Source organism: Camellia sinensis, chromosome 14 (genome assembly GCF_055761805.1).
Source record: "Camellia sinensis isolate YWXY chromosome 14, ASM5576180v1, whole genome shotgun sequence".
NCBI classification, from domain to species: Eukaryota; Viridiplantae; Streptophyta; class Magnoliopsida; order Ericales; family Theaceae; genus Camellia; species Camellia sinensis.
This window is the reverse complement of record NC_138974.1, coordinates 71,922,435-71,937,797: the sequence shown is the minus strand read 5'-3', so window position 1 is coordinate 71,937,797 and position 15,363 is coordinate 71,922,435. Positions and strand designations below refer to the sequence as shown.

The 15,363-nt window shown below is 41.0% G+C and overlaps 3 protein-coding genes across 3 annotated transcripts; 2 read left to right on the top strand and 1 right to left on the bottom strand.

Moving 5' to 3' along the window:
* Nucleotides 1-2,285: 2,285 nt before the first annotated feature.
* Nucleotides 2,286-3,926, bottom strand: LOC114314320 (3-ketoacyl-CoA synthase 12). Its single transcript, XM_028260802.2, has one exon. It carries the CDS (start codon nucleotides 3,765-3,767, stop codon nucleotides 2,382-2,384), a length of 1,386 nt encoding a protein of 461 aa, XP_028116603.2. The 5' UTR covers nucleotides 3,768-3,926; the 3' UTR covers nucleotides 2,286-2,381.
* Nucleotides 3,927-4,867: 941 nt separating this feature from the next.
* Nucleotides 4,868-8,027, top strand: LOC114272431 (protein FAR1-RELATED SEQUENCE 5-like). Its single transcript, XM_082905640.1, has 2 exons — nucleotides 4,868-5,010; nucleotides 5,287-8,027. The coding sequence occupies exons 1-2, from the start codon at nucleotides 5,006-5,008 to the stop codon at nucleotides 7,832-7,834; spliced, it is 2,553 nt and encodes an 850-aa protein (XP_082761766.1). The 5' UTR covers nucleotides 4,868-5,005; the 3' UTR covers nucleotides 7,835-8,027.
* Nucleotides 8,028-9,541: 1,514 nt separating this feature from the next.
* LOC145807442 (uncharacterized) lies at nucleotides 9,542-14,701 on the top strand. The gene is made up of 5 exons (XM_082905639.1): nucleotides 9,542-11,850; nucleotides 11,945-12,252; nucleotides 12,327-12,732; nucleotides 12,816-13,021; nucleotides 13,103-14,701. Exons 1-5 carry the CDS (start codon nucleotides 10,281-10,283, stop codon nucleotides 13,754-13,756), a joined length of 3,144 nt encoding a protein of 1,047 aa, XP_082761765.1. The 5' UTR covers nucleotides 9,542-10,280; the 3' UTR covers nucleotides 13,757-14,701.
* Nucleotides 14,702-15,363: the final 662 nt, after the last annotated feature.

Here is a 15,363-nt window from a genome sequence, read left to right as displayed (position 1 = left end):
GATATGCGATTTTGGTTATGAGCAGAATGGTATAGTTACAAGTCAAAGGGTGTTTGGTTATGAGATATGTGATTAGTAGTTATGATATATGTGATGTTGGTTATGAGATATGTGGGTAATGGTTATGAGTAAAGTGGTGTCAAAGAGTGTTTGGTTATGCTATATGTGTTAGTGGTTATGAGATATGTGGGTAATGGTTATAAGCAAAGCGGTGTCAAAAGGTGTTTGATTATGCTATATGTGTTAGTGGTTATGAAATATGTGTGTAATGGTTACAAGCACAGTGGTGTCAAAGGGTATTTGGTTATGCTATATGTGTTAGTGGTTATGAGATATGTGGGTATATGTGTTAGTGGTTATGAGATATGTGGGTAATTGTTATGAGCAAAGTGATGTCAAAAGGTGTTTAGTTATGCTATATGTGTTAGTGGTTATGAGATATGTGGGTAATGATTATGAGCAAAGTGGTGTCAAAGGATGAGGTTATGCTATATGTATTAATGGTTATGAGTTATAAGATATTGGTTATGTAACTAGTGGTTATGAGATATGTGATGTTGGTTATTAGATATGTAACTAGTAGTTATGAGATATGTGATGTTGGTTATGATCAAAGTGGTGTGGTTATGAGTAAAAATGTGTTAATTATAAGATATGTGATTAGTGGTTATGAGATATGTGATGTTGGTTATGCCAAAAAGGTATTGGCTACGAGATATGTGACTACTGGTTATGAGATATGTGATGTTGGTTATGACTCAATGGGACTAGTTATGAGATGTGGTTATGATTTATGTGGATAGTAGTTATGAGATATGTGATCAATGGTTATGCGACATGTGATATTTGTTATGTTTAAAGTGGTGTTGGTTATGAGATATGTGATTATGATTATGAAATATGTGATATTAGTTATGAACAAAATGGTATTGGTTATGAGATGTGGTTATAACTAAGTTATGATCAATTTGATTATAGTTATGAAAAAATATGATTTTAACTCATAATTATAAAAAGTGACCTGTTTAGCAGGTCACTTTTAATGATGTGGCTCAATCCTAACCATTGATTTTTTATGTACCGTACATTTTTTGAACAAAATGTACTATAGACTTTCCCTGATGGTTATTAGTTTAGATAAAAGGACCCAACATTTTTGCATTTGTTGATAATTTAATAGACAATGTAAAAATTGTTAAATTTTAATTGTTATGGACTTGGAAATACTTAATAATTTTTTCCTTAGTTTGCTATGTAGCCTATTTTAATGATTAAATTTATTTATCTTCTAAGCTTATAAATGTCCATTATCTATAAAAAAATAAATCAAATCCATCTATTTATTTATTCAATAACGTAGAGAATTCTAGTAAAAAAAGATAAGGAGTGGTTTGGCATCCCCTATATAATTAATATTTTTATCTTTTTATCTTATTTCCATTAGGGGTGCAACTCGGGCGGGCTTAACCCGAGCAACCCGAGCCCAGCCCGAGTTTTTTTAGGGCTTGGGCAACTATATCTTGCAATCTGGACGGGCTTGGGCAAAATTTTGATGCCCGAATTGCAATTCGGGCCGGGCTTGGGCAGAACCAATGGCCAACCCGAGCAACCCGAACCCGAATTGAATTTAATATATTATATAAATTATATAATATATATAAATTAAGTAAAAGAGTTAGTCTTAATTTTTATTTTTTTTTTGGTTAGTCTTCTATTAAGTAAAAGAGTTAGTCTTAATTTTTATTTTTTATTTTTTTTTTGTTAGTCTTCTACCATTAGATTAGCATCTTTTATGTCTACCCTTAGATCTACCTACATGTTTCTGGACTCGGGCAATTCGGGTAATTCGGGCAATTCGGGCAATTCGGGCTAACCCGAGCTCAAAATACAAAGCTCGGGCCGGGCTTGGGCAGCAATGCTCGGGTTCATGGTCGGGCTTGGGCGGGCTTGGGCACTGCCAAATACAATTCGAGTCGGGCTTGGGCAGACCCCCAACCCGACCGAACCCGCCCGAGTTGCACCCCTAATTTCCATCATATCACCTCTCTACTTTTTTATATATCTTTTCATAAAAAGACAAAAAATACACTTATTTAGATCATCTCAAACGATCCTTTCTTGAGTGATGACAAAATAAGTAACCAATACCACTATCATCAATCTCGAGGAAAACATGTAAAACTAAAAATAAAAATAATAAACATTTCCCGCAACTACGTGGCACACCTTATTACTTATGGGTAGATCATTGGCTTCCAAAAAAAAAAAAAAAAAAAAAAAAAAAAAAGAAGAAAAGGCGCTATTAATACAAGGAGCAATAGAGTTTTGAATTTTGATGATTAAAAAAAAAAAAAAACTGACCATGAAGCTTTGTGACCTTTTTATCCTGGAAGTTTGAAGGTGCTAGGATCTTCATTGTTGATCCAACCATACTTCTCCATGAAAGGGTTGGCTAGGGTTCCTGGTGGGTAGCTATCAATACAGTCATCCCATGCATTTCTGTCTCCCAAATCTCTCATCACCTCCCACAAACAACTATTACACTTAAAACCAGCCCCAAAACTAATCATAAACACCGTATCACCTTTCTTGAGCCTCTCCTTAGCCTCCGTGTACCCCAACACATACCAAAGGCTACTAGCCGATGTGTTACCAAACCGATGAAGTGTCATCCTCGACGGCTCAAGATCATACTCACTCAGACTCAAGCTCTGTCCTATCCCATCGATCACCGCCTTCCCTCCAGTGTGTATGCAAAAATGATCCACACCTGTCTTTAAATTGATCACCGGTATACCTCCTCCGGTTTTACTAGGGTTTTGACTCATTCTTCGTCGAAATGAGGCTATTGTGAACCGAAGCAGCTCTTGAAGAGGCAATATTTTGGGTGAAATTTCTTTGAGATTGTCTATGAAAGCTCGTGTGGCCGCCTTTGGAAGGGTCTTACCCAAGTAAAACCCTATTCGACCTTGTTCGTCTTCTTTCTGCATGCAACAACCATAGGCCTCATCCCTCGAGCCGTGGTGGGTTCGAACCAAGCACTTGAGTTTAAACATGGCTCTGTGTTGTAAACTCAGTTTGTTAGTCAAGAGTATAGCACACCCACCTGACCTAAACAAGCAATTTGCCAGTATCATCGATCGGTCATTGCCGGGGTACCAGTTGGGAGTCAATGACTCGGATGCCACAACAAGAGCATTCAAATTCTTGCGAGTCTTGAATATGTTTTCGATAATATTGATTGATATTAGGCTCGCGCTACAACCCATACCAGTGAGATTGTAGACCTTGATGTCCTCTCTCGTCTTGTATCGATTGATGATTCGAGCACCTAAAGAAGGGACTGAAGACAGCATCGACACATTTAAAACGAGAACATCGATCTCCGAGGGAGAAACATTTGATCTCGTCAAGACCTTGTCGATGCTGTCCACGAAGAATTCGTCCATTTCGGAGATCCCATCTTCATATGGTGGACAGATTTCTCGTCCGAGAAAAACCATTCTCGGTCCGTAAGTTTGTTCTCCAATGCCTGAGCTGACAATGGCTTTTAAGAGGAATTTGTATTCGTTGAGGCCTAGGTTTTTGTTTCGCTTCATGATTTCCCCAGAGAACTCAGTGTTGAGCTTTCTGTCATCACTTGGCTTGTAGCATTGGTAGTCCAATATGTAGCATGATTGGTGTCTCTTTTGATCTACAATCTTGAATAGCTTGAATAAGAGGAAGGAGATTGGTATGACATACAATAACAAGAAAAAATTGTCCATGAGAGAGAGAGGGAGAGAGACGGAAGGAGAAAAAAAGGGAGGGTTTTTGGAGGTTCAAAACTTTGCTTTGGTGAGAGATTTAAATCTAGGCTTACTATATAAGCCAAAAAAATAATAATAATAAAAAATAAAAAAGAAGGGTGACAAAGATGCACATGACAAGCTTCAAGAAACATTTCAACAACTGATTGGTGTATATGCGTGTGTATTAATCTTTAGTTATTACAATCAACACTGTTCACAGCGTATGTATGTTATTAGGAGTGAGAACTCTATGGCCTTGTTTGGGAAGTTGGCTATTTTAGTAGGATAAAATTTTTATGTTTGAAAAGATGATTAGATTTTTTTTTATAGTCAGATGTGATGTTTGTGAAAGAAAAAATGAAATAATTATGAGTTTGATTTGATGGTTGGTTTGAGATGTCCTAAAAAAGTGCACTTTTTATCTTTTTACGAAAAGATGTGCAGAAAAGTAGAGAGGTGATGTGATGGAAAAAAGATAAAAAGATAGATTATATAGTAGATGCCAAACCAAGCCTTAATTTTATTGACTATTTTAACATATTTTATTTTTTTTGTGAATTTTAACCCAAAAAACCAATTTTTAGCTTTTTCCAAACAATGTCTCTCTCCTGCATAGAGAGAATCGTTTATCTAACTAGTAGTCAACTGATCTATTTATTTAATATTTGTCATCTGATAAAATAAAATAAAAAATTAAAAAACAGTAGAGTTTGATTTGTGTAAAATTTCAGCACCTCAGATAGAATATAAAATGATCTTTCAAATCTCACTTATATAGTTTGACAAATAATAAATGGAAAAATACACCAATCGCATAATACATAAAAGGGTCATGCTTAAGTGTGCAACCCCCTTAAGGTTGCACACCATATGCAACCCAATTGTTAGCCGTTAGATTACAATAATTGATCAAGACCATTGAATTGTTTAATCCTGAAAAAGTTGAAACCGGGGCAACCGGTTAATGCTTGTATTTGCATGATTGCATCCCACTCACTCTCTGTATTTCGTCTCTATCTCTCTCTGTTCTCCTCTGTGTGTAAGGTTGAGTCAGTGTAACCGTTGATTTCCATTACAGGGAGAAGCCCCTGTTGGGTTCGTTCCATTGACGAAGCTCTGTAGGGAACAGTATAACGGGCGATTTCCAACAACAACGTAACTAGAAGGCTGTGTTGGTTCCATTGCTGAAGTGAAGCCCTTCTCTCGAACTAGATATGAGGTATGGAGCTGTGTCCCTCTCTCTGTCTCCCTCTCTGTCTCTCTGGCCCGTTCACTTCAGCTATTTTCCCTCAACTAAACCCCCATCCTAACTTCAACCGCTCTACGCTTCGCTCCAACGGAAACCCCTCCATTGGCAGCTAACCTTTCTCTTTCTGTTTCTCAAGCGAGTGTTTGTGTTTGCACAAACAGGTAACCCGTGTGAAAATGTCATGTTTGTGTTTGTGTTAACAATTTTCGGTCATCAAGTAATTGTTGGTAGTAATGTCATGTGCAGTATGGCCCCAGCGGAAGTTAAAAGGGAAGGTGATGGTTATGACATTCCAAATGAAGCAGATGACATCCGTTTGATGAATGAAAGTCGGGCAGAACCTGATCATGGTTGCGAAGCTGGTCCGAGCAATGAAGAAGCAACCAACATGAACGTTGAAGATGGCGGAGCCGATGTGAAAAAAGAAATGGTTGACGATGCTCATCGCAATGACATGGTTGGTGATGTTGAACGTGCTATTCTGGAACAGAAATTTGATTCGGTCGAAGATGGAGAAGATTTCTACAATGCGTATGCTAAAGCGAAGGGATTTAGTATACGAAAATCCAGATTTAACACAAATAAAGAGGGAAAGGTCGTTAGTAGGCTGTGGTTGTGTTCAAGGGAAGGTCAGAGATTACCAAAATACTTGGACCGTGTTGCTGAGAAGAGTAGAGCTCCCAAGGCACTAACAAGAGTAGGTTGCAAAGCCCAATTTCGCATACGGTACGATGCGGATGCTGGTGAAGGGGGAAAGTATGTTGTGACTCACTTCGTCGCAGACCACAACCATGAATTGGCGGAACAACACTGTGTGATGTATCTGAGGTCACATCGCAGTTTAAACAGCGGTGACAAAGCTCAAGCAATGGCTATGCGCAATGTCGGTGTGAAGACTAGCCAAATCATGGACTATATGGTAAATCAGTCCGGGTCTTATGAGAATGTTGGTTTCATCCGCACGGATCTGCACAACCATATTCAAGCCGAACGTAGAGCAGAAGTTGAGGATGGTGATGCGCAGGGTGCGTTGGTTTACCTATGCGCAAAACTTGATGTTGATGCACGTTTTTTTTACAAGTATGATGTGTGTAACGATAACAAGTTACAAAATCTGTTCTGGGCAGATTCGAAATCGCGGGCCGACTACGCAAAGTTTGGTGATGTGTTGATATTTGACTCAACTTACAGAACCAATGCATACAAGAAACCGTTTGTCATGTTGGCTGGTGTGACTAGCCACTTTAGGACCACGATATTTGCATGTGTTTTGCTAGCTAATGAGACAATTGAGACATACACATGGGTTTTGGAAACATTTATGGAGGCGATGGGCAATAAAGCACCTGTGTCCGTACTGACAGATGGGGATAAGTCGATGCGAGAGGCAATCAGAAGAGTATTTCCAGATGCAAGACATCGATTATGTAATTGGCATCTTGGGAAAAATGCTGTTTCAAATGTTCACATAAGTGGCTTTGCACATGCTTTCAAGCAGTGCATGGACATGGAAACGGATGAGACAAAGTTTGAGCATGGCTGGACGACAATGGTCGAAGAATTTGGACTTCAAACCAACAGTTGGGTGTTGGAGACATATGAGAAGCGTCATATGTGGGCTGAGGCATATATGCGTGGACATTTCTTTGCTGGGATGAAGAGCACTCAGCGCTCGGAGTGTATGAATGCTTATTTCAATCCCTTCCTCCAACACAAATTGAAGCTATATGAATTTGTTAGGCACTATGATCGGGCTCTTGCAAGGATAAGGTATAACGAGGCTGGAGATGATGCTGAAACAAATAACACTTTTCCGGTATTGATTACTCCATTGCGAGATATAGAGAGACATGGAGCTGAGCTATTCACCCGAAATATATTTAGAATGTTCCGTGATGAAATCTTAGAAGAGGGGAAGTTGAATGTGAAGGATGTGTTCCCTTTGCCGGATGGTCAGAAATGCTACTATATTCATAAGTACAGAGTGAAGGACAGATCATGGATAGTAACACACAGTCCAATGGATGCTGCAATGAGATGTTCTTGCATGAAGTTTGAGTCGTTGGGGCTACCTTGCTGCCACATGATATGTGTTATGAAAGCTGAAAATTTAACGCAAATTCCCCCAACTTGTGTGCTGCATAGATGGACAAGGGCTGCAAGCAAGGATGGCCAGCAATGGCCTCAACCCTCAATTGATAGCACTACAACACAGACGGCCCGGTATGGGATATTGTGTTCTTCCTACAACGAAATGTGTTTCTATGCCTCGCAATCAACGGAAGGTTTCAAGGATGCTAGGGATGCATGTCTTCCGATGACGACCCGGATGAAGGAGTTATATGAGAGGAATTTGAACGGTGGGAATGGAGACAAAGGGAAACATTCATTCCGTCGACAATTTGGAGTAGAAGATCCTGATGTTGTGAAGACAAAAGGGAACCCAGGACGGGCCTCGTCCAACTGTCGAAGACCAAGAAAATGTGGGAATTGCAAATGCATTGGGCACACAAAGCGAACGTGTCCTAAGGTTCGGTTTAGCCGAACAGTGGGTAATAACTCAGATGCAGATACACCCCACATAACTGACCGTGAGTACAATGCGGAGTCATTGCCCGTTCGCTGCAAAACTGGGTTGGTGGATCCAAGTACACCGCACATTAAGCAACGGCGACTATTTTTTGATGTTTCTCCTGATTCCAAGCAGCCTGTGGGCCAATACGGTAGTGTTGAAGCAGCAGTGTGGAAAAATGATTCGAACACAATTGATGAGGTGAATCAGGTAATTGTATAATTTGTATGATTTACTTATTCCCTTAGCTATTGAAAACACATGGAAATAATGTATGTAGTTTTCATTTTGCACGGATTGCTGTACGTAACGTGTAAATAATTGGTTATGTACAATGCCAGGAAATGGCACAACGTTACTTATGTACAAGGCCACGAGTTGTAAATTTCCCATATTGTTTAGAGTGATGTTGTCATTTGTGTTTGCAGTGACTTGTCATTTTCAAAACTAACTGAAGGTGAGGTGAGATATATATGGGTTGTCTGTGTGTTGTTTTGGGTGGGAAATTGGCTTATGTCTGTATTCCAAGATTCCTATTGCGGGTTGCTTGTTTCTGTTCCATATTTGGTTGGATCTAACTGAAGGGTTTTTTTGCGGTGTGGTTTATCAACTAACGATGTGTTTCGCTTCGTATTGATTTGTTATGACTTGTGTCTGTAAATTAGTATTATATTTCGAGTAAAATACGAATTTTGTCCAAGTGGGTTTGCAAAATTACATACCAGCACATGCATTTTGTATATAATCCAAGTGGCAGTTAATTTTGGGTGTTACTTGGAGAAAGTAACCCAACGAACTCGTTACTTTATCTCCATGCCGATCGGTATATGAATTACGAGTTACGAACAGGAGTTGTGAAATTATTTAATGTTTACTATGGGTTTATTGTTAGTAAAATTATGGTGGGCCTATATGGACAGCAACGAAGCAGTAATTTAAAGTTGACAAGTTCAAGAAGAAAATCAAGCAATTGTGGTATTGGTTCAAATGCCTGAAATGGATGAAGACTTCTTTCGATGAAGTGATGGTAACAAAGTAGAAAGTAACAAAGTAGAAAGTAGAAAGTAGAAAGTAAGTTGTTGTTTTGTTGTGTTGTTTGTAACAAAGTAGAAAGTAGAAGGGAAAAAACTACACAGAAGTTACAATGTAGAAAGTAAGTTGCCACCTGTCGAAGTGCATATAATTGAAGTTACCACCTGTGCCCAGGTCCTTTTAGCCTTTCCTCGACAGATACAGACTCCCAATTCGTTCATGTTTCCTGTTGGAGGGTGGCCACTAAATCCATGAGCACTGCCAGTAACTGCTCCAGCGTGTAAGTCAGGTGGCATGCAAGATTCAATGTTAGTTGAATGGAGCAGCTGTTGGGAGGATGTGGGAAAAATAGGTGCAAAGAGGAATTTTTAATCTAATATCCAATCAGAATGTAGGTGAAAATATGAGTGAACTTTTTTTTAAAAAAAAGTAGTTCCCATTTTTTGGATTATAAACCCGAGATGTATATTTTGTTTTTGATATAAACAAGTTGTGTATTTTCGTTACGTAAAATGTAGGACAACAATTGTGTTTAAGTCATTACAATACAGAAAAAGGTTATTTCAAACGTATTTTCAAGTTTACCGACATTGAATATATTTTGATTAAATTACAGGGAAAATTCAATATTTGGCAGAGTTTGATGATTCATAGTCAGGGGCAGTAACTGTGAGTGGCCAAGTGTTGCGGTTCATTGACCCAGTTTGCAAGGACTGTGGTTGTGTTTAGTGGACAATATTCTGTCGATTTTTGTCTCATAATGATGAGGGACATGCCCCACAATGGTGAAAAGGAAGGTCGACAGGGAAGAGTCAATATTTGGCAGAGTGGACTTGAAGATTCGAAGTCGGGGCAGTTACAGTGGCAGTTATGGTGTAGACGTGTAGGATCATGCAATGATGGGCCACAAAAACAGTATACGGATATCAATACTAAACCTCCACTTCTATCTGTCGAGCTCCCTTTTCTTGTGTTTATTTCATGGCCACCAACTGTTTTAAACTTCTGTCGACAGAGCAAGGCTCCTGCTTTGTCTCATGCTTCCTCCTGAAAGTGTGCCCGCTAACTCCGTGACTGGTGGTAAAAACTTCCCCTATCACTTCTAGGTGACCCACATGCAGAGAGCCCACTTTCAGGTCGTGGACATTCCTTCAGACTTGGCCACATGCCCTCGATTAAGTGGACCATCTGTCGACAGAGACTGGCAAAACTTGGTGCAAACAATGGCCCCCATGTTCAAGTTAAATATTGCGGAAGTGATTGAGACCCCCCCAATCACCACCACCCCCCCCCCACACACACACACACACGTGGGGGCTGCTGTTTGGAGAAGGAAAAAAAATAAGAAATTGAAAAAAAAAAAAAAAAGTGGCCAATCAGAGAGAGAGGGGGTCATGGGGGTCCAAGTCATATGATATTTAACTTCAACGAGGGGGCCATTGTTTGGGCCCAAAACAAGCATAAAGTACAGCCCAATATAAGAGCTTTTAAATATACTGGCCCCATCATAAGCTATAAAAGACCCACCCTTTCAACTTCAAACCACTTCATTTCCCTCTGATTCGAACTCCCCAGACTGTACTCCTTCTTCTCAACCATTGCCGTTCAAAACCAGAGCACCACAAAACCCTAAGCCATGGCACCGAAAAAATCTCAACCATCTCCATCTGAGGAGAACAATGAAGACCTACTCCGCTTTCCAGACCCTATCAGAGCACTTATCGCTCCTCTAAAATTTGCTGCAACCCTATTGCCCAGCCCAAGCTCTGTCGCTAAGGCTACTCTAGGCCCTACCTTCGCGTCTTACTTCCCAGACGAGCTAGCTCCATACTATCCCCTTGGTAATGGTGAGAACCTTCTTCTCAACCAAGCTGGACTCAAGTGGACTAACTGGAATGTCAGCAAAAACCCACTCAGAGGGTGGAGGTCACCAGACTCTGATTGGCGAAGCTGGGCCAGGAGAATTGAAGGTCACGACGCCGAAGTATGGAAGCACCAGGGCATTGCTGAAGCAATTAGACTGTCGACTAAAATTTATGACGTGGAGAAAGGGCTGATTGCTGCTGCTGCATGCTTTTGGTCGCAGTCTAGTAACTCCCTACTCCTCAATTTTGGTATGATTTCCCCTACCATCTTAGATGTAGCTCACTTGACTGGTCTGCCAATCTTGGGCAATCCAATTCATGCTCTCCTTGAGCCTCCAAAAGTGACATTTACTTTAAACACTGACATGTGCTATACAGAATTTGCCAAAAAATACCAAGGCAAGCGTGGTTCCCCTGTCGATGACAAAGAAAGAACTGCTTTTTACTTACTTTGGCTTTGTGAGTTTCTTTTTTGTGTCCCTGGGTACAAGATCACGAAAGAATACCTCCCCCTTGCCTTGTGTATGCAAGACGGCCAACTTATGGCTTTAGCCCCTTATCTTCTTGCCACCCTTTACAAGGCCCTATTTTCCTTTGTCGACAAGAAGATTTCTGGCAACTGTGGTGGCCCCTTCTGGCTCTTCCAGGCCTGGTTGTATGCCTATTTCCCTGAGGCACGACCCCCACCACCTAACACCTTGAAACCTGTTTGCCACTCCTATGCTGAGCAACTGCTCACTTATAACAGCCATTCAAAACTCACTTTCACAAATCATCTTACCATGTTTTACAACCTTCCTTCCCAGAGACCTTCCAACCTGTACATGCCATTTCAAAACTTTGAATTCTCCTCCAGTAGACTTCGCTTCCTCTTCACAGACCCTTCTGATTTACACAATGAGCAAGTCCAAGAACAAAATGAGAGTTGGAGACACATTCTCACCTGTAGACATGTCTTGGTTGGCTGTTCCATATCCTCCGCCAAGCTATCCAGCTGCAGTTTTGAGACATACTGTCCCAATCAATGGTCCAGGCAATTTGGTCTTTCCCAGGCTATCCCTTATCCTTATTTCCACCCAACCATCCATGAGGAGATTGGATCCAGAATCCACTTGAAAGATCCTACACAAGCTGAATCCATTCTGACAGAGAACACCAAACTTTTCCAAGATTTTGGCCCCTTCTTCTTCAAACCTGCTTCGGACTGCTCGGCTGCTTTTGACCATTGGTGGGGACTTATGACTGCCATTATTTTCTGCAAGCCACTTGAAAGCTGCCTTAACGATACTTGTATTCATATTCAGGGCCGCATATCCTCGCCTTCCAAGCTTAAGGCTACAGGTATCCTTCCTTCATATACTTCATATCCCTGACTGTGTCATGCAATTTGTTTTGTTTTTTTCTCTACAACACTAACTTGTTTAACCCTTGACAGCCAAAATTGTGCCTGCTGCTGAACCATTGGTTAGGGACCAACGTAAAGGCAAGGATCCAATGGATGCAACTACTCAGACAAACACCCCCTCAGTTCCGAAATTAATGGCAGACTCTTTCGCAGCCGCGCAGACACAAGCACAGAGAGGAGCTACCACCCGTACCCCTGCTGAGACAGAGGTCACGGCGAAGAAGAGAGAAGAGCCTTCCACTGCTCCTGCTCTAAGCACAGACCTAAGTGAGTGGGATATCCCTCTCAGCCAAATGGTTGGCGAAACAACATCAAATCCTTCAGGGCAGCTCTACCAAGTAAGCCTTCACTTTACATATTTACAGCATCTGAATTTGCATTCACGCCCGACTGATCACTTACTTTTGTGCAGAGAAAAAGAAGGAGATTACTCCTTGCTGCTGCTGATGATGACGATGCTTCCACTTCTCCTCAACACATTCATCAAATTCCCAGTCCAATCAGTAATGTACCCACAGAACCCACTGTACAACCAACTCCACCACCACCTGAAGCATCGCAACAAACTCCCTTACAACCTGCTTCACAGTCTTTGCCACAGCAATCCACACAGTCTGCATCACAACATCCTTCCACTTCTCCTCAACACATTGTCCCTTCTGTCTCTAGCCCTCAACCATCACCATCCAACCCCTCCAATTCCCAAACGTCAAACAAAGAATCTCAGAGGATTGAATTTGACATTTCAATCAACAGCCAATCCTCTCCAACAGATGACAACACAAAATCCCCTCAACCAGAAGTTCACCACAACCAAGGTAAATAGAAATACAAATGTTACTGTTCGTTTGGGAAAAAAAAACTTCTCTTTAAGTAACTGGTATTGTTCTCCAATTTACAGGGATGGACATAATACAGGACTCATCTCCACGACCAATGGGCGAGACAGAACTTGAAGGTCCTCATGACTTTCCCCTGCTAGCAGAACCAGAGAAACACCCTCAAGGCGCTGATGCTGCCATCTCATCAGTACCAGAAACAACTCGTCCTCATGCGACAACCACAGCTGAACAAGGCCAACCGTCTGCGTGCACGTTATCAGGACAGGTACTACCATTTCCAACCTCATCCTATTTACTCTTTATTACTTGCAAGCATATATTCTCACCAAACTATTAATGTTCACAGGCCGTCGGTCCATGCCAGGATATTTGGGCCGAAGTTTCTATTCTTCAACAAGATCTAGACGAAATATCCCCATTGCCTCAAAGGCTACATCTGTTTGATGCTGAAACTCAACAAACCTTAACCACCTTCATCAACCTCATTAACACCCCAGTTGAAGAAATCATTCTCCACAAACCTGATGAAACCTTGGCCTGTCTTTCTGCTGTTGTAAACCTCTCCCCTAATCCTTTCAACCCCATTCAACTAAAGCAATTGGCCAAGATCATCACAGAATGGCCAACCCTTTCAGAGATGGTTCAGACTTGCTCGAAGGATATTCAAACCAATAAGGATTTCCTAAACGAAGCCCACACCATATCTACTTCACTCAAACTCAGCCAGCAGACCTCTGCAGCCATTCTTCAGCAACACTCAGCACTTGAACTTGAGGAAGCCAAACTCATGGCAGAACTTGCCTCTGTCCGGCAAAGAAAGGCTCATCTGCAGCAGCAACACGACCAGCTTAATCAAGAAGCAAGGATGATGCTCTCCCAAATTAGACATCGTTCTGCATCCATTCAGACAACTAAAGCTGAGTTGGACCAAGCCCAAGCCATGCTGGCAGATGCTCAATCAGAGTGGGGTGTTCTAGGCGTTCTGTTCCCCAAATCCTAGGCTAGTTTATATATGTATTCTTTTGTATTGCACACCTAGGAATGATTTGGAAAGGTAGGAATGATTGCCTTTTTAATGATAAGATTGTTGATGGCCCTGAATTGGCTGAGATGGTGAAAGTGAGGGTTGCACTTTGCTGTAAGCAAAGTTATAGAGGCCTACAGTATTCAGTGGACGACATATATTGTATTCTGGATAGTATCAAAGTCTCATTTAGGGGGTGGTGTTTGGTGTTTTTTGAAACTGGGGTGCAGGAGTTTGGTCAAGCTGTGGTATGCAGGATTTTGGTCAGTCTGTGGTATTACCATATCTTCTTGGTGGCTACTTTTGCTCTGCTGTGCTTCAATGTTGCTATGCTTTGCCTTATTTTTGGCTTGTTGCTCTGGCTTAGTTTATGGGGTCAAGCATGCTCATTTCTGGTTGCTGCTCTGCTGTGCTTCAAATCTGCTCTGCTATATATGTACTCTGCTGCTGCTATATGGGATCAACGAATAGGCTTCAGTCTGCTGCTGCATATTGGCCTTTTTGCAATTGTTTGAATGATGTTTTGGTGTGCTGTATTGGAAGTCTGCTGTTGGATTGGGGAAAGTTATTGGAGGTCTGCTGCGGGCCTTGTTGTAATTGTTGGTCTGCTGCTGTACTAATTTTTTTTTTTTGGAGGTTGAAGGATCAGGCTCAAGTCTCAATGGAGGTTGAAGGTTCAGGCTCAAGTCTCAATGGTGGCTGTATGGTCTGAAGTTTGTTCATGCTGCCTTGGAGTTTCATCTGGTTGCCCTATTATGTGGTTTTGTGAGGATGGGCTTGGAGTTACATTGTTATTGTTTTCCTTCTGTTTTTGTTTCTCTTCGTTGGTCTCCAACCTCCTCTTTGTTGATGTATCATTGACACCTTGTATGTGCTTTTCCATCAATACAGTTTTTTGTTTTGCTGAACAAAAAAAAAAAATTGAATATCAATAATCTGTGTTTTTAATGGTCTGTTGTATGGTTGTTTTTATTTTTTGTGCAATTTTTCACCGTTTGTGCATTTTTATGAAGTAATCAATTCCCCTTCAAAGTGCATTATAGTCACCGCCATTTGTTTCTTCTGTGGGCTTTTTTTTGCTTTGTTTTGGACAAAATCATGGCATTAAAAAAAATCGAACAAACATAATTCATGTGGTAAAAGCGAACAAACATTACTACTTTCAACTTGCATTGTTTGTTGGACAAATATCACATTGCACTGGACAAACATTACTATAGTCATTTGGGCAAATATGACATTGCATTGTTTGTTCTGTACTGTACCCATAACATTGGAATTATGTGTATCACATTACGTACAGGCCACGATAAAACCAAACAAACATGACTACTTTCCCTCGTTTGTTCGAGTCCCAAACATTGGAATTATGTGTACAATCAATACGCGTGGGAAATTAGTATTATCACAGCTGCGACCTAAAAAGTTGTCACGACAAGCTGATGCAGTAATCCAGTTGTGGTTGGGCATCGAAATTACACTCGTACTGGCAGGCCATGATAAAATCGCTGCACTATTTGTTGTAATTGCAATCAATCACATGCACGAACGATACTCGCCCATCTTTGTATTGTTCACATCCA